General features: G+C 54.2%; 3 protein-coding genes across 8 annotated transcripts; 1 reads left to right on the plus strand and 2 right to left on the minus strand.

The window, feature by feature from the left end:
* Positions 1-159: 159 nt before the first annotated feature.
* Positions 160-10,607, plus strand: NAALADL1 (N-acetylated alpha-linked acidic dipeptidase like 1). Its single transcript, XM_024749554.1, has 18 exons — positions 160-359; positions 430-602; positions 684-805; positions 1,192-1,314; positions 3,333-3,616; positions 3,718-3,822; positions 4,529-4,614; positions 4,758-4,877; positions 7,771-7,856; positions 7,940-8,003; positions 8,089-8,156; positions 8,407-8,498; positions 8,580-8,670; positions 9,407-9,488; positions 9,573-9,746; positions 9,823-9,910; positions 10,021-10,113; positions 10,421-10,607. Exons 1-18 carry the CDS (start codon positions 160-162, stop codon positions 10,605-10,607), a joined length of 2,238 nt encoding a protein of 745 aa, XP_024605322.1.
* Positions 10,608-11,301: 694 nt separating this feature from the next.
* Positions 11,302-13,986, minus strand: SAC3D1 (SAC3 domain containing 1). 2 transcript variants are annotated; one of them, XM_024749557.1, is made up of 3 exons: positions 13,859-13,986; positions 13,092-13,672; positions 11,302-12,006 (listed from the first exon to the last, which is right to left on the minus strand). In XM_024749557.1, the coding sequence occupies exons 2-3, from the start codon at positions 13,663-13,665 to the stop codon at positions 11,504-11,506; spliced, it is 1,077 nt and encodes a 358-aa protein (XP_024605325.1). In that variant the 5' UTR covers positions 13,666-13,672; positions 13,859-13,986; the 3' UTR covers positions 11,302-11,503. The 2 variants fall into 2 exon arrangements, with proteins under 2 accessions (XP_024605325.1, XP_024605323.1); XM_024749555.1 differs by having other exon boundaries at positions 13,092-13,971.
* A 397-nt stretch (positions 13,987-14,383) lies between these two features.
* SNX15 (sorting nexin 15) lies at positions 14,384-22,818 on the minus strand. Of its 5 annotated transcripts, none has more exons than XM_024749290.1 (8): positions 22,602-22,818; positions 20,248-20,283; positions 19,908-20,028; positions 18,480-18,595; positions 18,209-18,377; positions 17,752-17,895; positions 15,225-15,482; positions 14,384-14,953 (listed from the first exon to the last, which is right to left on the minus strand). In XM_024749290.1, the coding sequence occupies exons 1-8, from the start codon at positions 22,698-22,700 to the stop codon at positions 14,847-14,849; spliced, it is 1,050 nt and encodes a 349-aa protein (XP_024605058.1). In that variant the 5' UTR covers positions 22,701-22,818; the 3' UTR covers positions 14,384-14,846. The 5 variants fall into 5 exon arrangements, with proteins under 5 accessions (XP_024605058.1, XP_024605057.1, XP_024605059.1 ...); XM_024749289.1 differs by having other exon boundaries at positions 17,752-17,922; XM_024749291.1 differs by lacking the exon at positions 17,752-17,895.
* Between the last annotated feature and the right edge of the window lie 655 nt (positions 22,819-23,473).

The raw sequence follows: 23,473 nt of genomic DNA on the forward strand, positions 1-23,473 counted from the left end.
GAGCTGGATGTGAAGAGCTCCTGGCCCTTCCTGCAGGACACTCCCTTACTCTCCCTGCCAGCTAGTGGCCAAAGGGCAGGGCCACCTATTAGGTAATGGTTAACTGGACCCGACACCCCATCTATAAGGAGCCACACCAGCTGGCCAAGACTCCACAAGATGCAGTGCGTGAAGGTGCTTGGAGGGGTGCTGGGGGCCGCTGCCCTCTTGGGGCTGGGGATCATCCTGGGCCACTTCGCCATCCCCAAGGGGACTGACCTGCCAGCCCCCAGTGCCTCAGCCTCCCAGGACCTGGACCTGGAGATCCTTGAGGCTGTCATGGGACAGCTCGATGCCGACAGGATCCGGGAGAACCTTAGGTGAGAGGCCTGCCCATGTGCCCCTCCTGTTTGCCAGAGGCTCCTCCCTGACCCTGGGCCCACCCTGCAGAGAACTCTCCAAGGAGCCGCACCTGGCCACCAGCTCCCGGGATGAGGTGCTGGTGCAGCTGCTACTGCAGCGCTGGCAGGACCCGGAGTCGGGCCTGGACTCAGCCGGGACCTCTGAGTACGAAGTGCTGCTGTCCTTCCCCAGCCAGAAGCAGCCCAACCGTGTGGATGTTGGTGAGGTCCTGCTCTGGCCTGGGGAGGCCTGTGGGCCGGGGGAGCTGCTGGCCCAGCCCGGACACTGCCCTCTCTCCACAGTGGGTCCTGCTGGGGGCATCCTCTTCTCCTCCCAACGAAGTGAAGAGAACCTGACTGGGGAGCAGGGGGACCCCAATGTGGTGCCACCATATGCTGCCTATGCTCCCCCCGGAACCCCTCAGGTGGGCCTGGGACACCCCCTCCCCACTGCCATGGCCCAGCTCCCGCTGGCTTCTACCCCAGCTGCTCCCATCCTGACCCACGGGCAGTTGAAGAAAAGTGCCTCAACTGGGGCTCAGCCCCACCCAGAATTTACTTGCTTCCACACTCCACTACGACTCCTTTTGCCCATCACTTAGTCATTCAACAAACACTAATGGGCCCTGCTCAAAGCCAGGCCTGATACAGGGTACCTGGACACAGAGCAAACCAGGTGTGACTTTGTCTTGGGGAGCTTATAAGCTCTAGGCGAGGTTGGGGGACAGAATCTAAATCCTTCATCCTGCCACTCAGCCTTTCCCCTTCTTTCCTGGGCCTGGCTCTAAGGGTCACCTTCTCTGGGGAACAGGGCCTCCTCGTCTATGCTAACCGGGGCTCGGAAGAAGACTTCATGGAGCTATACCAACAGGGCATCAAACTCCAAGATAGCATCGTCCTGACCCGCTATGGGGGTGTAGGGCGCAGGGCTAAGGTAAGCAGCAGCCCCCAGTGGACAGGAGGATGTGTGGGGAAGGGGATGGAGCAGGGCTGAAGGGTAGGCCAAGCCCTGGGCTCGGGGCAGAAGAGGGTGAAGGACTCCTTCTACCCACCAATGGCCTGCTTTGGCACTCTGCCCAGCCAGGCTCTAGCCCATTGATTGGCCCAAAGAACACTTAGGTGCTGTGTGACCTTGGATATCTCCCCTAACCTCCCTGAGCCTTGGGAAATAAAGGAATTGGGCACATTTTTCAGCTTTGGTATATTCTGGAAGTCTAAGTCCTCCTGTGACGTAGTTCTTCTGAACATTCGACTTAAATCCCTCCTGTTGTCCCTTCCTCCACAACTTGCTTCTTTTCAACACAATTTTTTTTTTTTTTTGTGGTACGCGGGCCTCTCACTGTTGTGGTCTCTCCCATTGTGGAGCACAGGCTCCGGACGCGCAGGCTCAGCGGCCATGGCTCACGGGCCCAGCCGCTCCGCGGCATGTGGGATCTTCCCGGACCAGGGCACGAACCCATGTCCCCCGCATCGGCAGGCGGACTCTCAACCACTGCGCCACCAGGGAAGCCCTCAACACAAAATTTTGACTGAGGGTTACATGTTTGTGTTTTCTTAAATGTTTACTTACTTATTTATTTTAAATATAAAAAGGTATAGAGTGGGAGCAGGGACTAGGGAGTTAGTCTTTAGTGGGTCCAGAGTTTCAAATCTGCAAAATGAAGAGAGTTCTGGAGGTGAATGGAGGTGATGGTAGCACAGTAATAGGAATATACTTAATGCCACTGAACTGTATGCTTTAAAATGGTTAAGATAGTAAATTTCATGTTATGTGTACTTTATCACAATTTAAAAAGCAGTAAAATAAATAACTAAATGAAAGAAGTGCCCATGATAAGAGCTGGGGGTAAAAAAATGGAAAGAAAAGAGAAGAAAGGCGAACAGGCGTGGTGGAATTATACAGATTATGAAACTTCCAGTTTTAAAAAAAATGTATAGAGTGAAAAAGTTTTCTCATAATGCCATCCTCCAAAAAGGTAGCTTGTTTGTTTGTTTATGGGATATGTATCCAGAGTTTCTTTGGGAAGAAGAACGTATGAAGATATATTCTTACTTCTTTCTCCTTTTATATAAAAGTAGCATAAATATACTGTTCTGAGCTATGCTTTTTTCACCTTAATACGTCCTGGAGATCATTCTCAATTGGTACATAAACTCTGTCCTTGATCTTTTTTTTTTTTTAATGTACTGTTTTGTTTTTACTGTCCTAAAATATATGTAACATACATTTTACCAGTTTACCAGGTTAACCATTTTTAAAGTGTACAACGCAATGGCATCCAGGATATTCACAATATTGCACAACCATCATTACTAACCATTTCCAGAATGCTTTCACGGTTCCAGATGAAACTCTGTACCCATTAAACACGAACGCCCCCATTCTCCCTCTGCAGCCCCTGGTAACCTCTATTTGACTTTCTGTCTCTATGAATTTGCCTCATCTAGGTACCTCACGTAAGAGGAATCATGTGATATTTGTCCTTTTGTGTCTGGCTTATTTCACTCAGCATAATGTTTTCAAAGTTCATTGATGTATCAGAAGTTCACTCCTTTTTAAGAATCGGTAATATTCCTTTGCATGTTATATACTAGGTTTTCCTTATCCATTCATCAGTGATGGACGGTTGGGCTGTTTCCCCCTTTCGGCTACTATGAACAGTGTTTATACGAACATGGGTTTAGGAGCACATCCTCCTTTTACACAGCTGTATAGTACTCCACTGTAGGGCACCTCCGTCTATTTCATGACCCCATCGATGAGCCATTGCCTAGGCGCAACAGTCTTTTGCTGCCTCAAGCAGCACTGCGACAAATGACTTGCGTTAAGTATCATCTTGCCGGTGAGAAGACAGATCTGTCCTGGCTTCCACAGTGAGGGAAGGAGGAAGAGGAACAAGATGTGCCCCCTTCTCGCCCCTCCCTAAACACAGCCTCCTCTGCCTTCTGCAGGCTGTGAATGCTGCCAAGTATGGGGTGTCTGGGGTGCTGGTGTACACGGACCCTGCAGATATCAACGACGGGAAAAGCTTGCCGAACGAGACCTTCCCGCATTCCTGGGGCCTTCCTCCCTCGGGGGTGGAGCGAGGCTCCTACTTTGAGTATTTTGGGGACCCCCTGACTCCTTACCTTCCAGCCAACCCCTCCTCCTTCCGCCTGGACTCTGACAATGCCTCCGGATTTCCCCCAATTCCCACTCAGCCCATTGGCTTCAAGGATGCAGAAGTCCTTCTCTGGTGAGCTTTTGCCCTGGGGTCTCCTTCCCACTCTCCAGTGGCCCCCAAACTTCAACCCCGGCACCCATATTTGCTCTGATGGGCCTCCCCCTCCTCCCCAGCAACTTGCAGGGAGCCTCAGCCCCGGCTGCCTGGCAGGGAGCCCTGGGCTGTGACTACAAGCTGGGGCCCGGCTTCCGTTCTGATGGTATCTTCCCAGCAGGCAGGTGAGATGGGGCCCCCTCCTCTCCCAACGCTCCCCTTCTCTTCCCTTGTTATGCTTCCTTGACCCTGGTTTCCTCAGTGCTCACTTCAAGGCCTGGCCTTTCCCTTTCTCCTGTCTCCCAACCCCTCCCTGATTCCAGAGTATCTGTCTTGTCTTTGGGGAAGCCTGTGAAACAGCTGCGTGCCTCACAAGGCCCTGTGGGGTCCCCCCCCACCTCATCTTGGACCTCCATTCTCCAGCCGCCCCCTCTCTTGAACACACCCAGCTCCTTCCCACATCAGGGCCTCTGCACTTGCTGTTCCTGCTGATAGGAACATCCTTCCTTACGCTCTGTCATTCCTGGCCTGCACTAACCTCCCCACCTGCCACCAGGTACCTTGTCGGTGTCCTCCCAAGCCCCTTCACTGCCTGCAGTTGTTCACTTCCTTGGGGTCTGCCTCCCTCAGGAGAGGGAGGCCCCACAAGGGTGGGGTCCATGTCTGTCTCAGTCATCGCCCAGAGCCTGGTACGCTGCTGCCATACACTAGGTATCCAATAAGTGAGTGAGTATAAAGGAGAATTGGAATCAGAAGAGCTGGGCTCTAGCCTCGCTGTCTCTCCTGGTATTTCCAGGCAAGTGATCTTGCCAGGTCCCCTTCCTGCTCTGGGCCTCAGTTTCTCCTACTTTGGTGGAGGGGAAGACTCCTAATACCCCTACGCTCCCCCAGCCAGGTGAACGTGAGTGTCTACAACCGCCTGGAGCTGCGGAACTCCTCCAACGTCCTGGGGATCATCCGCGGGGCCGTGGAGCCTGGTGAGCGCCGCCTCACTGTTCCCTGCGCCCCCAGGACCCGGCCCTGCTCTGAGCGCCCCTGACCACGCCCCCTCTGCCCAGCCTGGCTGCCCCGCCCACCCTCGCTCCTCCACTTGGGCGTCTGACTCTGCTCCTCCCGCCAGACCGCTATGTGCTGTATGGAAACCACCGGGACAGCTGGGTTCACGGGGCCGTGGACCCCAGCAGTGGCACTGCTGTCCTCCTGGAGCTCTCCCGCGTCCTGGGGACTCTGCTGAAGAAGGGTGAGCGGATCCTGCTCCCCTGGTCCAGGGACTCTCTCCCCAGGAGGTCGCCTCCAGCTCAGTCCTCCCCGAGCTTTTGGGCGTCCTGTCCCCGCTCCTCTCTCTCATTCTCCAGTCCCCACTTGGGCGAAGCTTGAGGGCCCTGGGGGCAGACACGCATGGACACCAGCCCTGGCCTCGCTCGAGTAGCCCAGTGTGGTGCAGGGAACTTGTGCAACACCTTCTGAGGGTTTCCTGGGCCCCTCCAATGAAGCGAGGCCAGATGTGGCCTCGAGCGAGGCAGTGCCCAGGCTCTGCCCTCAGGGAGTCTCAGCCCAATTGAGGCAGGGGTGACAGACAATCGTCAACTCAACAAATATGTCCCCCATGGCTACTATGTGCCAGGCCAGTTCTAGGCACTGGACATCCCCCAGTGAACACCAGAGTTCATGCTGTAATGACAACTGTGAAACGTGCTATAAGGAAAAATATCTACGAGGCTTTCCAGATGCAAGCCAGAGTGCAGGGAGGCGGCAGTTCTGGGAGCGGTAGGGGTGGAGATCCAGGTGGAGGGCACAGCATGTGGGAAGGAGCTGCTGGACCAGGTGGCAGAGCTGGATATTTCCTAAAAATAAGGACATTTTCTTTCATAACCACAGTGCAATGCTCAGAATCAGGAAATTAACAATTTTGCCAATTGTTCTGAAAACTTTTGTTTTTAAATGGGCAAAGTACTTTATTTATTTTATTTTACTTTTTTGGCTGCATTGGGTCTTCGTTGCTGCGCGCGGGCTTTCTCTGGTTGCCGCGAGTGGGGGCTACTCTTTGTTGCGGTGTGTGGGCTTCTCATTGCGGTGGCTTCTCTTGTTGTGGAGCAAGGGCTCTAGGTGCACGGGCTTCAGTAATTGTGGCACATGGGCTCAGTAGTTGTGGCTCGCGGGCTCTAGAGTGCAGGCTCAGTAGTTGTGACGCATGGGCTTAGTCGCTCCAAGGCATGTGGGATCTTCCCAGACCAGGGCTTGAACCCATGTCCCCTGCATTGGCAGGCGGATTCTTAACCACTGCGTCACCAGGGAAACCCGGCAGGCAGGTTCTTAACCACTGTACCACCAGGGAAGCCCCTGTTCCAATAACTTTTAGAGCAAAAGAAATTTCTGGTCCAAGAACCAATCCAGGATCACACGTTGCACATGTAGTAGTTGCATGGGTCATTTGTAATAGTTTCTTAGCTGTTCTTTCTTTCATGATCCTGATATTTCATTTGTTGACTGTCCCTCAATTTGGGTTTGTCTGATTAGATTCATCTTATGCATTTTTGGCAGAAAAAAATGAGAATTTTTCATTGCAAGCATGTAATCATTTTATACTTAAAAATTTTTTTTTAGGGCTTCCTTGGTGGCACAGTGGTTAAGAATCTGCCTGCCGGGCTTCCCTGGTGGCGCAGTGGTTGAGAGTCTGCCTGCTGATGCAGGGGACGGGGGCTTCTGCCCCGGTCTGGGAATATCCCACATGCCGCGGAGCGGCTAGGCCCGTGAGCCACGGCCTCTGAGCCTGCACGTCCGGAGCCTGTGCTCCGCAACGGGAGAGGCCACAACAGTGAGAGGCCCGTGAACCCAAAAAAAAAAAAAAAAAAAGAATCTGCCTGCCAATGCAGGGGACACAGGTTAGAGCCCTGGTCCGGGAAGATCCCCGGGCCGCGGAGCGACTAAGCCCGTGCGCCACAACTACTGAGCCTGCACTCTAGAGCCCGCGAGCCACAACGACTGAAGCCCGCGCGCCTATAGCCCGTGCTCTGCAATAAGAGAAGTCACTGCAATGAGAAGCCTGCGCACTGCAGCAAAGAGTAGCCCCTGCTCGCTGCAACTAGAGAAACCCCGCGCACAGCAATGAAGACCCAACACAGTCAAAAATAAATAAATAAATAAATAAATTTTTAAAAATTTTATTTATTTGGCTGCACCGGGTCTTAGTTGTGGCACGCAGTATCTTTTAGTTGCGGTATGCAGGATCTAGTTCCCTGACCAGGTATCGAACCCAGGCCCCCTACCTTGGGAGCGCGGAGTCTTAACCACTGGGCCACCAGGGAAGTCCCTATACTTAAAATTTTTGGTTTAAAACAAAAAGATGAGGAATGATCAAAGGGGACTGAGTTGCATCCAGAGACGGGAGCACAGCCAGGAGCCCATAGCGCCGTGGAGGGGGAGGGGGGACCTGAAGGCGGTGAGGGGGTCAAGCAAGGACCTCGGAGGCTTCCAGGAGGTGGCTGAGGCCTGTGGCAAGAGCAGCGAGGGCACAGAGACTGGAGATGGAAGCCAGGCTGCGGGAGGCTATGAGAAGCAATGTGGGGCATTGGTTAAGCCCCTGGATTCTGGAGCCAGGCCTTGGATTTGAACCCTGGCTCTGCTGCCTACCAGCTGTGTAATCCTGGCAAGTCATTAAACTTCTCTATGGCTCAGTTTCCTCAATGGAGAGAGTCATAGTCTGTCCCTCACGACGTGTTGTAAGGATTGGCTCAATGTGGATAACGCTCTAAGGAGAATGTGAATGTATCATCGCCAAGTGAAGATGATTAGGGGAGAGTTTTGCATAGGATGCATGGAGAGAGTTGGGGGACCTCTAATCAGCATAGCCAGAGAGAAGAGGTGGATAGGGCATTCTGGCAGAAGGTACCACCTGACGGAGGGAGATCGGTGTTGGCGTCAATGTTGGGGGCTGTCACAGAAGCGGAGGGGCGCTGGTAAAAGGAGGATGGAGCCTCAGGGAAGGCTTGGCCAGGGAGATGCCAGGACCTACCTCCAGTCGCCTGTGCCCGGCCCGTTCCAGCCCTCCCTCCTCTCCACATCCCCAGCCTTCCCCCTAAGCCACCCCAGGATCCGAGGAATCTTGCCCTCCAGCCCTTTATCCCCCTCCCCAGGCACCTGGCGTCCCCGAAGATCCATCGTGTTTGCGAGCTGGGGGGCAGAGGAGTTTGGGCTCATCGGCTCCACAGAGTTCACGGAGGTGAGCGAGCCCCGCAGCTCGCCGCTCGAGGGGGTTTCCGGGGCAGGGCAGCGCGGGGCTGACGGGGTCCCACCCACCTGCAGGAGTCCTTCAGCAAGCTGCAGGAGCGCGCCGTAGCCTACATCAACGTGGACATCTCGGTGTTTGGTATGAGGGGCGGCTGGGCTTACTCGGGGAGGAGGGAAACGAAAGGGCGGGGCCCGAATAGAGTCTTTCTCGGATCCCCTCACAGCCAATGCCACCCTGAGGGCGCAGGGGACGCCCCCGGTCCAAAGCGTCATCTTCTCTGCAGCCAAACAGGTGGAAATGGGAGGGGCTGGGAGCTGGGCTGGGAGGAGGACGGGCGGGGCGGGGCTACACGGGGTAGGCGGAGCTGGAGCTGGTACTTATTAGAAGGGCTGGGGGTGGGACTGAGGCTGTGGGGGGTGGGCCTTGTAGGACCCTCAGGACTGTGCGTGGGCTGGAAACTTGGGTGGGCAGAGAGGAGGACCAGCCTGGTCGTGGGGCCTGGGGCGGGGCCAGCCCCGAGACTAGATCCCCCTCCGCTCAGATCCGCGCACCAGGCCCCAGCAGTCTCAGCATCTATGACAACTGGATCCGATATTCCAACCGTAGCAGCCCGGTGTACGGCCTGGTCCCCAGGTGAGCCCAGGGCCGGGATGTGGACTCCGGGCTGGTGAGCTGGCCCAGCGCCCTGCAGCCTAAACATCTTCCTTCCCGCAGCCTGGGCACTCTGGGTGCGGGCAGCGACTACGCACCCTTCATTCACTTCCTGGGCATCTCCTCCATGGACATCGCCTACACCTATGACCGGGTAAGCGGACACCCCTCCGTCCCCCATCCCGGTTCCTTGCTCCACCAGCCCCCTCCTCTCCTTCGGGCCGCTCCAGTGCAAACTGAATCCGGTTCCATCACTCATTAGCTGTGCTACCTCAGCCAAGTTTCTTTACCTCTCTTGAGCATGTTCACCCTCATCTATGTTATCAAATTTAAGGTACAGCTGAGTATAAGATGCACTGTTATGATACGCACTCTTCAGGAGGGAAAAAAGCACTGTCAAGTAGTTGCAGGATGACACTGACTGTAAGAAGCATCCTGATTCCAGAGATCTTAAAATGTTTATCTCAGAATCGCTTAAATAACAGTATAAACCAGGGGTGGTCTGAGGGTAAAGTGAGATAAGGGATGCAGAGTGCCCAACCTGTCTCCCTGTTTGATGCTCCAAAAGGCCCTTTCACCCCTCCATGGCTACACCACTCTTGAGTGGTGGAGTTGGGATTTGAATCCTCTTGTCTGACTGCAAACCCCAGGTTCTTCTCCTTCATGTGAAACGGGAAACTGGCACCTGACCCAGCTTTGCCACTTATTAGCTGTGTGATGTCAGGAAGGTTACTTAACCTCTCTGAGCCTGCTTCCACCTCTGTAAAGTAGGAATCCTAGAACCTTCCTCACAGATGTGGTGACAATTGAATTGAAATAATGTCTCTACATTGTACACTTCCTTCCACTTCCCATCCCAAGCTTGTCACCTCTGGGTCTTGTTCCCCCAGGGTAAGACCTCAGCACGGATCTACCCTACCTACCACACAGCCTTTGACACCTTTGATTACGTGGACAAGTTTGTGGACCCTGGTGAGGACGAGGGCAAGGGGCATTCTGAGGCTGGAGGAGGATGGGCTGAAGACTGAGCCCCGGCCTTGTTGCGCTTCTTGCAAGGCTTCAGCAGCCATCAGGCCGTGGCCCGGACCGTGGGCAGTGTGCTTCTCCGGCTCAGTGACAGCCTCTTCCTGCCTCTTAATGTCAGTGACTACAGCGAGACCCTCCGCAGCCTCCTGCAGGCTGCCCAGCAGGACCTTGGTGGCCTGTTGGAGCAGCACAACATCAGCCTGGGTACGGAGCCCCCCCCAACATTGAGGAATGGGGAGCCCTGCACCCCCAGGGCTAAGATGCTGGCTGTTCCCCACAGGACCTCTGGTGACCGCAGTGGAGAAGTTTGAGGAGGCAGCCACGGTGTTGGGCCAACACGTATCAGCACTGCAGAAGGGCACCCCCGAGTGAGCAAGGGCTGCAAGCAGGTGTCTGGGAGGGCGGCATCCAGGGCGGGATGCAGGCTGGCAGCTGGGCTGCTGGCTGTAGGGTGACCAGAGCGCCCTGTCACCTCCAGCCCCCTACAGGTGCGGATGCTCAATGACCAGCTGATGCTCTTGGAACGGACCTTCCTGAACTCGCGAGCCTTCCCAGAGGAACGCTACTACAGGTGAACCTATCCTGAAGCTCTTCGAGGTGCAGTGAGGCTGGGCAATGGGCACCCGCTGGAGGGGCGAAAATGTCAGTTTTGCTGGCCTTTAGAGAACAACCCAGTCCCTTGAGACAGCTGGGGAGTCAGGCTTAAAGGATGGGAGGCAAATCGGTGAAGGTCACCCTGGGACTAGAACCTGCATCTCTTCCCACCACCAGTGGAGAGGGGCTTTTGTGCCTAGCTGTATACAGGAGCTGTTCCGGGCTGAAGCTCCCCTCTCTTCTGGCCCCTGAATGGTCCTATCCTCCCCCATTTCTCCTGTCAGCCATGTGCTCTGGGCACCCCGCACCGGCTCTGTAGCCACGTTCCCGGGCCTGTCCAATGCCTGCTCCAAGGCCATGAACACAGGCCCCAGATCTGCAGCCTGGGCTGAGGTGCGGAGGCAGCTCAGCATCCTGGTGGTGGCCCTGGAGGGCGCAGCAGCCACCCTGAGGCCTGTGGCTGACCTCTGACCCTAGCCCTCATTCTTCAGCTCCCATCCCCACCCTTTATCCTAACCCTCTCCCACTCCAGTTTTCTTTGAGTGTGTCCCCGTCTCTCCTGATGCTAGGAAAGGGCACGACCACAGGACCCTCTCAAACTTCTGAGGCAACAGCTCAGGGCCCCACCGGTGCAGACACTTGAAGGGAGTGACAAGCCCCAGATGAAACCTTCCCTCTTCCTGGCTCTTGGTTGTCAGAGGGTGAACAGGAGATAGGGATGGTGGGGATGGCAAAACCACCAACTGCTCTTGGTGGTGGGTGGGTTAGGATGGGACGCATAATGGCAACCTTAGATGTCAACTCAGAGACCACCAGAGCTACTCCTCAGTGACCAGCAGGGAAACTGAGGCCCAGGGTGGAGAGGGCATTGCCCAATTTGGGTTCTGCTCCCCCCACGCCCCTAGCATGTCTCAACTCCTCCCTGCCCTCCCCAAATAAATTGAGCCTAGCTGCTGTCCTTGCAAGACAAGTTCCTTTCACTTATTTATTTATTTTTAGACTTATTTTATTTATTTATATTTGGCTGCGTTGGGTCTTCGTTGCTGCGTGAGGGCTTTCTCTAGTTGCGGCGAGTGGGGCTACTCTTCACTGCGGTGCACGGGCCTCTCATTGCCGGGGCTTCTCTTGCTGCAGAGCACGGGCTCTAGAGCACAGGCTCAGTAGTTGTGGCGCACGGGATTAGTTGCTCCGCGGCATGTGGGATCTTCCCTGACCAGGGCTCGAACCCCTGCGTTGGCAGGTGGATTCTTAACCGCTGCGCCACCAGGGATGCCCAACGAGTTCCTTTTACTGTGTGGGAATCATGAAGAAAAACCCTGAGCGCTTCAGCCCCACTCCTGGGGCTCGGGGAGACCGCACAGCCCTCCTCATGCCGCAGACTTGGGTCTGTCCACAGCCTCATCTTCCTCCTCTGCTGTGACCACCTCTTCCAGGGTGCGCCCTCCAAGCTTGTTCCCCACCAGTACTTGGCAGGTCCCGGCAGGTGGCAGCCCCTCCTCAGTGTAGTGACCCCTCAGGAACACAACTCTCTCCTGTCCATCTAAGGGCAGTCCATGGGCCTGGCACAGGTCCCGTGCCTCCTTGGGCCCATCCAGGGCCAGCAGGTGGACCATGAAGCCCAGGGGCAAGGTCTGGCCTTTGGGGGTGCTCAGGGCACGAGCGAGGCGGGCCAGGGCTCCCCGGCGGGCACGGCCCACATGGCACCGCACGGCGCAGCTCTGCAGGTAGGGCAGGGTCCGGAGCAGGCGAAACAGGCGTGCAGTGTTGCCTTCGCGGAAGGCAGAGTCGACTGCCAGGGCAGTGCGCAGGGCTGGGCAGGAACGCAGGGCAGTGGGCAGCTGCAGAATCTCGTGAAGGGCCTCCACCGAGCCTGGGAGGGCGGGAAGCCCGAATGAGGACGCTGATTCCTTCTGGAGCAGGCCCACCTTCCGTGCCATCCCCTTAGGTCTCCCCCTATCTCCCCTCCCACCTGCTCGGGTCTTCAGCCACGCCACCTCCGCCACCTCCTTCCGGCCCTCCTCGGAGCTCATCACCCTACCTCACTCCCCACCCCACCCCCACCACCTCCCAGTCTGGCCACGCCCCTCCCCCAGGCCAAGCCCACCCTCCCTCCCCCTTTCCCCCTTGGCCCCTTCCTAAGCCACATCAGAATTTGTTGTCAGAGGTTCGAGAACCCCTTCAAATAGTCTGGGTCCTCATAATAAAGTGAGGCAGTGTCTACAGAGGAAGGAAACAGGCCCAGATAATTTAATGACTTGCCTCAGACTGCCTTAGAGTTTGTACGTAGTAGAACTTGACCCAACCAAATCTGAGTTTTCTGACTTCCAACCCAGTCCTTTCTCCACTGCTGTAGCTGCCCCAAGATTTGGGAGTTGCTTCTGACACATCCTCCTCTGTCCGCCTGGTGAGGCAATTATTTTTTCAAATTCTGCCTCTGCTCCCCTTCCAAGAATCACGACACTGGAAACTTGGGTCACTTTTTGTAAACTGAGGCTTCTGACCCATTAGCGGGTTATGAAGTCAACAGCATTTTATTACAACTAAAAAGAATTTATTAAAATGCACCATCCATCCATAGAAAAGATCTAGTCTTAAACCTTCTGTTTCAGATACGTTTGTTAGCGTATGTGTTCTTGGCCGCTTTGCAACACTGACTGAACTGGAGGTTTAAAAAAAAGCTTGAAAACCACTATCTAGGTCAACTGTCCCATTCTAACCCCATCCCCTCCACTTTTGTAACGAGAAAACTGAGACCCAAAGATGGGAAGAGACAGGCCAGAAGGGCCAAGTAGGAGCTCGGTACATCTTGTGCATTGGCTGAGACACACATTTAGGAGGCAGGGATGGAGAGGGAGCTACTGGTGAGGTTTTAAAGCTTCTCCTTCCTTTCCCGGCCTCCTCTGTCCTCACGGAGGGCCGCCTGCCCCTTGTTCTATCGCGGGGACCCCGACTCACCTAGGTTATAGAGCAGAAAGAGGCCTTGGAAGGTGGCCTGCCGGGGGTAGGGCCCGGCGCCCAGCGCATAGCAGCGCCGCAGAGAACCAAAGCCCTCCTGCACCTGGGCCTGCAGCAACATCGGGTCCGCTGGCCCGTGCGCTGTGCTGGGTCCGAGCCGCGCCACCACTGCCAGCAGCACTGCCAGCGCCGCTTCCAGCACCAACGCCGCCTCGACGTCGCCCGCGCCCTGCAGGGCCAGGTCCAGCCGCACGGCGCGCAACCGGTCCGCCACGAAGCTGGCTACCTCTGCGCGGGACGCGTCGGTGCGCTCCACCACCTCGCTGGCCAGGTAGCGCACGGTGGCCAGCAGCACGGACGGCGGACGCAGCTGACTCGGTGGGGGCCGGATCTTCCCGGCGGCCGGCCGGCTGTACTCCTTCACTGCGCGCTGCGGGTCGGCTCGGGGCCTGTGCCCGCGACACCCCGGCGCCACCTCGAAGCGGTGCAGGCGGCGCTCCTTTTCGCGCTGGGCGCGCTCAGCGGCCGGACACATGTCCACGCACGTGCCCACGGGCAGCTCGTAGCCGGACATGGGTGGGCTGGGGGGGAAGGATGGGCGCTCAGCATCCCGTGGACAGGCGCGGCCACTCGCCCCATCCTGCGGGAGAGCACGCCAAGGCCGGCGGAGGCTCAGGGGAGGCGGGGCGGGGCCGACCCCGACGGGCCCGCCTCCCCGCCCTGGTCTAGGCATCCCCGCCGCCCGTTTGGCTCCGCCGTTCTCTCACCGAGTCCTGTGGCTTCCCACAGATCTTCGAGCAGGCCTCCCGAGATGCTCTGCGCTGTAGTTCAGTGTCAACACTGCTCCTCACGCTCAGGCCCAGCTAAAGCCCGCCCGTCATGCACCTCTGCGGTCTGGGCCACTCCCATGATGCACCGGTTTGTAGTCCCTTCCCCAACCAATCGCTTTGTAGGAGAGGCGGGGCAGGAGTGGGGCCACGCCTTCCCAGGCTCCAGCCCTCTGAATCATCACGGTTTGGCTTTGAACCACGGGCCCGAAGTGCGTGCACTCGCTTTGGTTCCTCTTCACCCAATAACCTGGCTCAAGGGGCCTTGCTGTCATTCTCTAATGTTTCCCTGGAGACTCTTCTCCCTATTTTCTAGATCAGGGGTCAGCAAACTTTTTCTGCAAAGGGCCAGAACAGTAAATGTTCTGGGATTTACAGGTCGTAACCAGTCAACTCTGCAACTATTCAACTCTGCTGGTGTAGTGAAAAAGCAACCATAGACAACACGTAAACAAACAAGCCTGGTTGTGTTCCAATAAACTTTTATTTTTTTAGATACTTACATTTCATGTAATTCTCACCTGCCACAGAATATTATTCTTTTGAATTTTTTCAACTATTAAAAAAAAGTAAAAACTCTTCTGGCTTGTGGGCCTTACAAAAAAAGGCAGTGGGCCATATTTGGGTGCGGGACATAGTCTGCAGACCCCTGTTCTACATGGATAAACAAAGAGCCTAGGGACCAGAGCTGCTGCTCACATATCAAGATAGAGATAGGCAGGATCAGACTTGTGAGTCCCTGATTCCAAGGTGGCAGGTGTAGTCAGGGAGCTGAGAATTCGTTATTTGTCTCATTCTTGGTCCAGTTACACACAGAAATGGCCTCTGGAGTTACAAGACCAGAAGATCAGATCAGGCACCAGGGAGAGGAGAAGAGGGTGGCTGGCAGTGCTGGAGCTAGAGTCCTGGGAAAGGGTCCTCTCCCGTCTCAGGGTGGGAGCTGGGACAGATGCAGGTGCAAGATTTCCTCTGCCCGCTTCAGGTACTCAGCCGCCTTCTTCTTCACACCCTCCCGGCGGGCAGATGATGGGTCACCTGTGAAGACAGAATGGCTCAGCAGAGATACCTGGGTTCAGAACCCCTGGTCTAGCCCCTTACAGTTCAAAGCATCACCATGTGTCTTTCCCTGCTCCCTGGGAGGCAGATATATTCTCCCCATTTTACAAATAAAACTGAGGCCACCCAAGGTTATACAATTGGCCAGTGAGGAGCAATTCTGATCCTTGATTTGTGTTTTACTTTTTTCTCTCTTCACTGCACCAGCCAGTACCCCAGGCCTGACCCTCCGCCCTCCAGTCCCGCTCACCAGAAACTCCCTGAAGCAGGACGTGCACACCATCCCGGTAACCCTGCAAAGCTGCAGGGTAGGCGCCTGCCTTCTCATCCCGTAGGGCCTGGGTGATGAGCTCTGTGGCTTCGCTCAGATAGGCAGGGGCGGGCCCTCCTTCCTCGTCCTCTTCCTCCGCCTGCCCTCCTGGCTCCCAGGGTTCCTGGTCCAGTCTTTCAGATTCTGCCTCCAATGCTGCCAGCTCACCCATGTGGGTAGGACTGGGGCCTACACCTTCTGCAATCAGATATGGAGGACTCGAGCCAGACTGGACCTCCTATTCCCAGGGCCTGCTGTCCATCCCCAGACTTCTCTTGCCCACCAACCTGTCCTGGGTTCTTCAGTGCCCGAGCAATCCAAAAGCCACTTGTACATAGCACACTAGCCATGATCTATTCGATTGGTGGAGTTCGTGTACTTTGGTAAAAACACCCTTACTTCCCTAATTCATTGTTTCCCTTTCCTTCTTTCTTTTTCTTTCCTCTTTCTTTCGAGGTATAATTGATTTACAGTATTATGTAAGTCTCAGATGTACAGTGTAGCCTCATTCTTTCTTTCGAGGTATAATTGATTTACAGTATTATGTAAGTCTCAGATGTACAGTGTAGCCTAATTCTTTCTTTAGGTACACATTGACATTAGCTTGCAAGCTCTGGGTCACTGGTTCTACTTCCGTCCTGACTACGCTTGACCTATAAACCCAAGAATTTCCTCCATAAAGTTTAACTGAAGGATGCTAGACCAACTATGCCAGGTCAAGGGTAGAAATGCTCCAAGCCTTGTAATCTTAGGATAATGGATCCAGAAAATCTCAAGGCTTTTTTAAGGTTTTACTATTTCAGTTGAGGCCCCTAAATGTGAAGACAGTGGGTGGTAGGTATTCGCACGTTCCAGAAAGAAGGGCTCTTATATCCTCTAGGACTGGCAAAGAGATGGTTGAAGATGCCCTCCATAGCTTACACAAAAGAAGGCTAGAGATTTGGTGAATCTTTGATGAAAGGGCCTTTGAAGGGAAGGTGCAGGACTGGGAACCACCGCTGCACACCACCGGCCTGGAGAGGGAAGGGTGGGCCTCTCTCCAACCCTATCCAAGGGACCCCATGTGGAGACCAGGGGCCTCTTACAGGAAGGGGAGGTGACATCTCACTTCCCAGTTGGACTACAGCCCTCCCTGTGTTCCTAATGGAGCAGAAGACGGAAGAGTTCTTGGGATGCCTTAGTACTTGAGTTCAAGAGCCCGGTGTATGTGCTGAAGAGAGAGAGACGAGCGCCGGCTCCTCGCCTGGAGAATTCTGATGGTGAAAGGCTGGCTGGAGGTGCCCACAAAGTGGGGCAAGGGTAGAAGGCAGCATCTGAGTGAAGTGCGCTTCCAGGCCTGGTGTGGGCAAGGGTTTAGGAGTTTGTCCGTGGGCCAAGGGAATGTCTTATGGGAGCTGCCTTTGAGGAGTCTTGACAGGCTCCTGCCCAAGCATCTGGGCACTGGGTACCCCAGGGGGTTTGGCTGGGGCAAGGCAGAGTATCTGGATGCCCGCCTACCTGTGGCCGGTTCATCAGCCATGGTGACACCACTCTTGCCTTTCCCCTCCAGTCCCTTCTTTCCCTTCCCCAGCCCTGGGAGCGGGGCAGGGGGATAAGAAGAACAAGAAGAGTAAAAGGACAGTCCTCACACCCTTGTCACCATGGCCAAGGGCAGTCAGGCCTGAGCTGGCGGGGACGTGGATGGGAGAAAAGTGGATGGGAGACTGAGGTCCTGATTTGGATCGGACCTCAGAAAGCTAAGGGCCTACCCAAGAGTTCACCAAGGGAAGCCAACAAAATGGGCTTAAAAAGTCTGCTGCGGGATCCAGAATGAAACTGCTGCATGATGACCCGGACGTGCCATCAGCCACTTCAATACCCCAGTTGCAGTAACAGCATAAACTTGGAGAATTTTAAAACGGAAAGACCCCGTGTCTCAGAGCCTGGGATGGTCAAGTCCCTGATCTGACAAGGAGCTCAGGACCAGGGCCTCCATGGGGGGCCTTCCATCTCTGGTGCCCTCACATGTCAGTGGCTGCTCCAGGGGCCTCCTCTGCTGTCCTCTGAACCCAGACCTCCCCTCCCTTGACCAACAAGGCCTCTTGGCAGAAGATCTACAGCCAGACCCCAAGCTAGCCAGGAAACCCCACCTCGGGCTTCCAGCAAAGGAACTGAAATCCTCCTGGGGCACGGTGACATCCTGCTGGTTCCACAGCTTTCTCAGGGAGAAGATGCCATGGTGGGAAGTGGCTTACTTCCTCCGTGGTTGCTCACTGTACAGGACCGTCCAGCTCGCCAGCACGGGGGAAGGTCACTGCTTCTAATTCTCACCAAGGCTGCCTTTTGCCCACAGGGGCCGCCTTTCTCAGATTTACACGGGCAAGGCGAGGCCAGCCACTGGCTGTGCCTGCCTCTGCCTCCCTGCCCCTAAGGACCTCCTGCCCAGCTACCGCCCTCGCCCCACCCCTCACTTGTCCCAACTTGTTACCTTCCTTGGAGAAGGGGTCAAAGAGGGCAAGCTCAGCCTCGGTGAGGGGGCCTCGGCCGGGGGAACTGGACGCCTCCTCGGTGCTCCCACAGTTAAAGAGGAGATCCAGGGCCTCCTGGGCAGGGCTGGATGGCAGGGGGTCCACTGAGGAATAGATCATTGGGGACATGCCTGCTTTTATTATTTCCCAGCTTTCAAAATGTAATTACCCTCTCACTGTATCCTTTCAGCAACCACAGGCATACATAAGCCCGTTCTTAGGGTTTGTGCCCATTTTACAGATTAAGAAGCTAAAGCCCAGAGAAGGAAAATGACCTGTGCAGAGTTCCTCAGCAGGATGGTGGTAGAGGAGCTGGGAAACACCCCAGGCTTTTCACTGAGGAGGGAGTGGTCCCCACCCCCCATATACACATGCTCTGGGCCCTCCAGCCCTGGCTCCTTCTCCCACCCCATGTACCTGGCACCTCCAACTCCTCGAGGCCCCTCCTCTCTGCAGGGAGCGGCTGGGGCAACCAGGGCTCATGAGGCTGCACCCGGGGTTCATCAGGGGGCGGTGTGGGGATCAGAGGGGGTGGCAGGATATGCACGTCTCTGGACATCTCGGAGGGCCGTGTCACCTCCCCACCCTTCAGGAGAGAAAGACCAGCCACAGGGAGTCACAGGGTGCAGCCTGGTGGGCAGGTAAGCTTCCCAGGTGCAGAGGACGGGGGAAGAGCAGGTACACATACCCGGAAGAACTCCTTGAGTTGGGGGCTGTTGCTGAGTGCGGGGATGTGCACGGTAAAGCGAAGCAAGTCCTCGGCCCCCTTTCGCCGCTCCTCGATCACCGAGGCTTCAAACCGGCCTGCACCCGCCAGGACGAGGGGCAGGGAGAGAACAGTGACCCACAAGGGCTTCTGGCCCCCAGGCCACTTTCCCTGGTTCTGAGGAGCCCACTGCCCCCCTCCCCATTCTCCCAGGAATCTTCCTTGGCTCTGCCTGGGGTGAGGGTCTTGCAAGGAGGGACCAACCTCCCTATTCATCCATTTACCAGATGTTTGTTGAACACCTACTATGTGCTAGGTTCAGAAGGTGAATGAGAGAAAAGCAAGGTCTCTGCCCTCATGCGTATCACATCCTAGACAGGGGGAAGCAGGCAACCAACAGGAAACAAATAATTACAGGTGGTTTTGATGTATTAGGGAGGAAAGTAAGACTTAGGGGAGCTGACTCACCCAAGGTCACACAGCAAGTAGCCCCATTTTTAGTTTCACTGTTCTGGTCTAGGTATCATGCAGAGTTATTTAACTCTGGGCTAGTTATCATGCTGTCAGGGCGGGTAGCCTGCTGTACTTCGCATTACCTGGCATAATCTACCAGGAATGAGCTTTCACCTTGCTACAAAAGAACATCTCCTCTGAGTCTAGAGATAAACGTAACAAGGAATATGAGCCTCACATATAATTTACGATTTTCTAGAAGCCACCTTTTTTCTTTTTTTTGGCCGTGCTGCACCAGCTTGTGGGATCTTAGTTCCCCAAGCAGGGCTCAAACCCGGGACCACAGCAGTGTAAGTGCCAAGTCCTAACCACTGGACCACCAGGGAATTCCTGAGAAGCCACATTTTACAAAAGTAAAAAGAAACAGGTTAATTTTAATTATACACTCTATTTAACCCAGTATATCCAAGATATTCTCATTTGAACATGTAATCAATGTGTAAATTACTGAGATAGTTTACATTCTTTTCTCAGTGTGTATTCGATCAGATAGCACATCTCAGTTCAGATTAGCCACGTCTCTGGGGCTCCTCAACCACAGGTGGTCCGTGGCTGCTATTTCTGGACAAGCACAGGTCTGGAGGAAACACTGGCTTGTGGCTTGGAGTTCAGGTTCTGCCACTTACAGGTCAAGCCCCTTCATCTCCCTGAGCCTCAGTTTCCTCATCTTGAAAATGGGGCTAATGAGAACAGGAATGTTAAAGGGCTCAACACACAATAAGGGCAGAGCAATTTCCCCATCTGTCAAATGAGGCCATCTCTAAGGGCCCTTCCAGCTGTCTGAAACACGTCTTTGCCAGGAGTTTCAGGGTCCCTCTATCCAGTCCTCACCAGCAGGGGTCCCCTTTGCTCAATGCCCTCTCCATCTCTGGCCTGAAAGCTGGGATCAAGACTCACCAAACACCTGGGCGCGGGGGAAGGCAGGGAACTCCTCCAGGCGGCGGAAGAGGTTGCGGTGGGTATAGGCCAGGTCTCCATGCAGCTTTCGAAAGTCACTGTACCGCTTCCAGACCACCACCTAAGAGGGACACGTGACTCGACAGGGCTGAACGACGGTAGGAAGTGGCCTTCCCCACCCCAAGCCTGGCCCCACACTGTGTGTGCATTAGGGCACAGCACCCCCTCCTCCCAGGGCCAGCGAGGAAGGGGGGCTGGTCTCCTGGCAGAGTTACCCCCGTCCCTTTACTGTTTCCAGATCTGGAATTACGAAATGGTCCCTTCCTCCCAGGAGGCTCACCTCTTTGACATCCTCCGGGTCCCTCTTTGAGATGAACTGAGGAAGAAAGTTAAGAACCAGTGAGACCAGAGATTGACATCGCAGACACCCCATCACCCTGTAAAATCGGGGCCACCTCCTAGCCACCTTCAAAGGGGCAGAGCGCTTTGGCCAGCGGTATCAAGGTGTCCTGGCTTTAAGGCTTTGAGTGTAACTTTTAGCAGTTTTTCTACCATGCACCTTAGTTTCTTCATCTGTCAAATTGTTACCGGTCCTTGGACTCTAATCAACAGAAATTGATGAGGCCAGCTGAGAAATTCAGGCACGGCTTCATTGGGACCTAAGGCTTTACTAGTTTGGGATGGAAAACAAGTAACATGTGCCCTTATCCGCTGTCTCCGAGGAGGGTTGACTGTTTCCTTAAATTGGGTGAGGGCAGGGGCAGATCTGTGGGTTGGGCTGGAGGGGCGGCTTAGGTGGTCTGCCCACCCCCTTGGTGGTGCTGTGTGCAAGGATCATGCGCAGTACCCTGCTTCTGCTCCAGGCACCTCAGAAGTGGCAACTGGTTTGTGGTCTTTTTGTATCTTATTGTTCATAATTGCCTAGGCTTTGCAGGCATGCAGTTATTTTTAGCCCCTTATAGCTTCTTTGTTTTTTCTGTTTGTCTAGGTGCAAGTGCAGCACTCCAGTAAAGGGTCCCAGGTCCCAGCCTGTCTCAAAATGGGAGGCTCCATCCCTAAAGGCCCATCTAGAGGACTCCATTCTCAGCCCAACTTTTATCTCAGGTCCTTCAAAGGGTCCCTGCATCTCCTTCGGAAAACAAAGAACCCCAGGTTCTCTAAAGAATGAGGTTCTGTCCCAGGAGCCACTTCTCCCTTAAAGGAGAAAGCCTCTGTGTGTGAACACTCCCGGACACAGAAGAAACCCTCACTGGGGTTGTGACCCAGAAAGAGCAGACTGGTGTCTTAGGTGGAAAAAAAGACTCCATTTTCATTATGTTACGTTCATAATAATTAAAAAAAAAATCCTACAGTCTGAAGTAACTTTGACAGTTTTCAAAACATCTGTTCATTATCCTAGACCCCAGGGAGGCAGACATGATTCACATGCCCATTCAAAAGATGAGGAAGTAGAGGCTCAGAGAGGGGACATGACCTGTGGAGGGACTGCTAGCAATGAAACACTGGACTTTGCTTTTCACAACAGACTTGCCTAAAATATTTTGGATAAAAGAAACTATATTTAAAAAACATTGAGGAGGACTTCCCTGGTGGCACAGTGGTTAAGAATCTGCCTGCCAATGCAGGGGCCACGGGTTCGATCCCTGGCCCGGACAGATCCCACATGCCACGGAGCAACTAAGCCCCTGCACCGCAACTACTGAGCCTGCTCTCTAGAGCCCACCAGCCACAACTACTGAGCCCACCTGCCACAACTACTGAAGCCCGCGCGCCTAAAGCCCATGCTCTGCAACAAGAGAAGCCACCACAACAACAAGCTGCAACAAGAGAAACCCGCGCACTGCAACGAAGAGTAACCCCCGCTCACCACAACTGGAGAAAGCCCGTGCACAGCAACAAAGACCCAACGCAGCCAAAAATAAAAATAAATAAATTTCTAAATCACTTTGGAAGTCTCTACATTTTTTGCTCCACTTTAAGTCATTAATGCACCAGTTTAATATTTACCTACTTCAAAATTGTAAAAGTACAAAAATTTTACAGTGAAAAATCTTCCCTAGGCAGTTCTTGTATATCATTCTACAGATATTGTTACACTGTTTGTTTTTAATTCTTTTCATGATTTCCTCCGTCTTTATATATGCTTTTAACGTTGTTACTGCTTCATACATCAACTTCAGTCTTTATCTATTGACTTCCTGCTGTGTGAAGAGGCTTACTCCTTAATTTCTTTTGACCTGTATGAATTTTTAGTCATACACAAGCATTATTTTTTTAAAAATTAAAAGTAATTCAACTCCTTAAAGGGCTTTTATATAAATATCAAACAAACCAATAGATAAAACTTACTCCAAGAGATTGGAGAACTAACCAGTATTTGAGTTGAGCCAGAGCTTTCATGTTAACTTAAAAGAAATTCACAGCCTGACGGATAGATGTCACGCGTTGCGCGTGGTCACCCACACCTCAGTCTGGGAACGGCTGTCACGCCCTTTTAAAAAGGCACCGCCCTCCTATGGCCCCGCCCCTTGATGGCTAAAGAAGTAAACTAAGGCCCTACCGGCACCTCCCCTTAAAGGGGAAATCCATATCTGTCGTCTAACATGGGAGCTTGCAGCAGCGTCTTGCCTTAACGTAAAACACGGCCCCCCCCCCTTGTTAAAAGGGCAAAGTCCCCGCTGGGCCCCACCTCACCTGAGCCGTCACTTTGTACTCTGTGTAGCCCTTTGGGTGGGTCCGGGGGTCGGAGACAGTGTAGTGCCGCAGGAAGTCGTCCTTCGCCTGGCGGGACATGGCAATCGAGCTGGAGCAGAGCTGACCGCCGTCCTCCGCCTCCTCCACGCCGCCCCCGCCCCTGCCCCTCCAGGTCAGTCTTCGCCAGCCACAGCCTCTCCCGGGCCTGCGCCCTTCGTCCTCGGGCCCAGGGAGCTGGTCGCAAGTGACAGTGCAATTCTCGGCCAGGGCGCTTGGCCAAGGGAGCGTCTAAAAAGTCCTCGGTTGTTGGTAAAGCAGGAACTAAGTGATTTGAGAATAAGGATTGGGGAGGTTGGATCAACTCAGGTCTACTTAGAGATAAGCCCACCCCATGCGATCGTAAACCCTCATCACATATCTCCAAATGACTTCTCCTTTGCTTCCCAATTCCCTTCTTTCATCCATCCACACAACTTTTATTGTGTTCAGTATGTGCCAGACATTGCCAAGTCATTTCCCTGTCTCCTTCCCGAGGATTCACTAAATTCACGTTTTCTGGAAAGGTGGGGGGAGCAAAAAGAACTCCAGAGAAGCACAATGGCGTCATGGGTTCTGAAGTCACATGTCTTACTAGCTGCAAAAGATTCCCTTAACTACTCGAGCCTCAGTTTGTCATCTCTAGAATGGGGATGTTTATAATGGAATCTACTGCAGTGGATGTTTCTTTTTCCTTTGTTGGTCTGTCCAGCATTCACCCCTGCCTCTTTCTGTTGGCACCATAGTACCAGATCTTTCGAGGTAGTTCGCTAGTATGTGCAGCCCTCCAGCCTCTTAGTCCAGAATCCGAAGATGCCAGCCCCTTTCCTTGCCCC

The sequence above is a fragment of the Neophocaena asiaeorientalis genome, unplaced genomic scaffold (genome assembly GCF_003031525.2).
Source record: "Neophocaena asiaeorientalis asiaeorientalis breed wild unplaced genomic scaffold, Neophocaena_asiaeorientalis_V1.1 scaffold43, whole genome shotgun sequence".
In the NCBI taxonomy this organism is placed as follows: domain Eukaryota; kingdom Metazoa; phylum Chordata; class Mammalia; order Artiodactyla; family Phocoenidae; genus Neophocaena; species Neophocaena asiaeorientalis.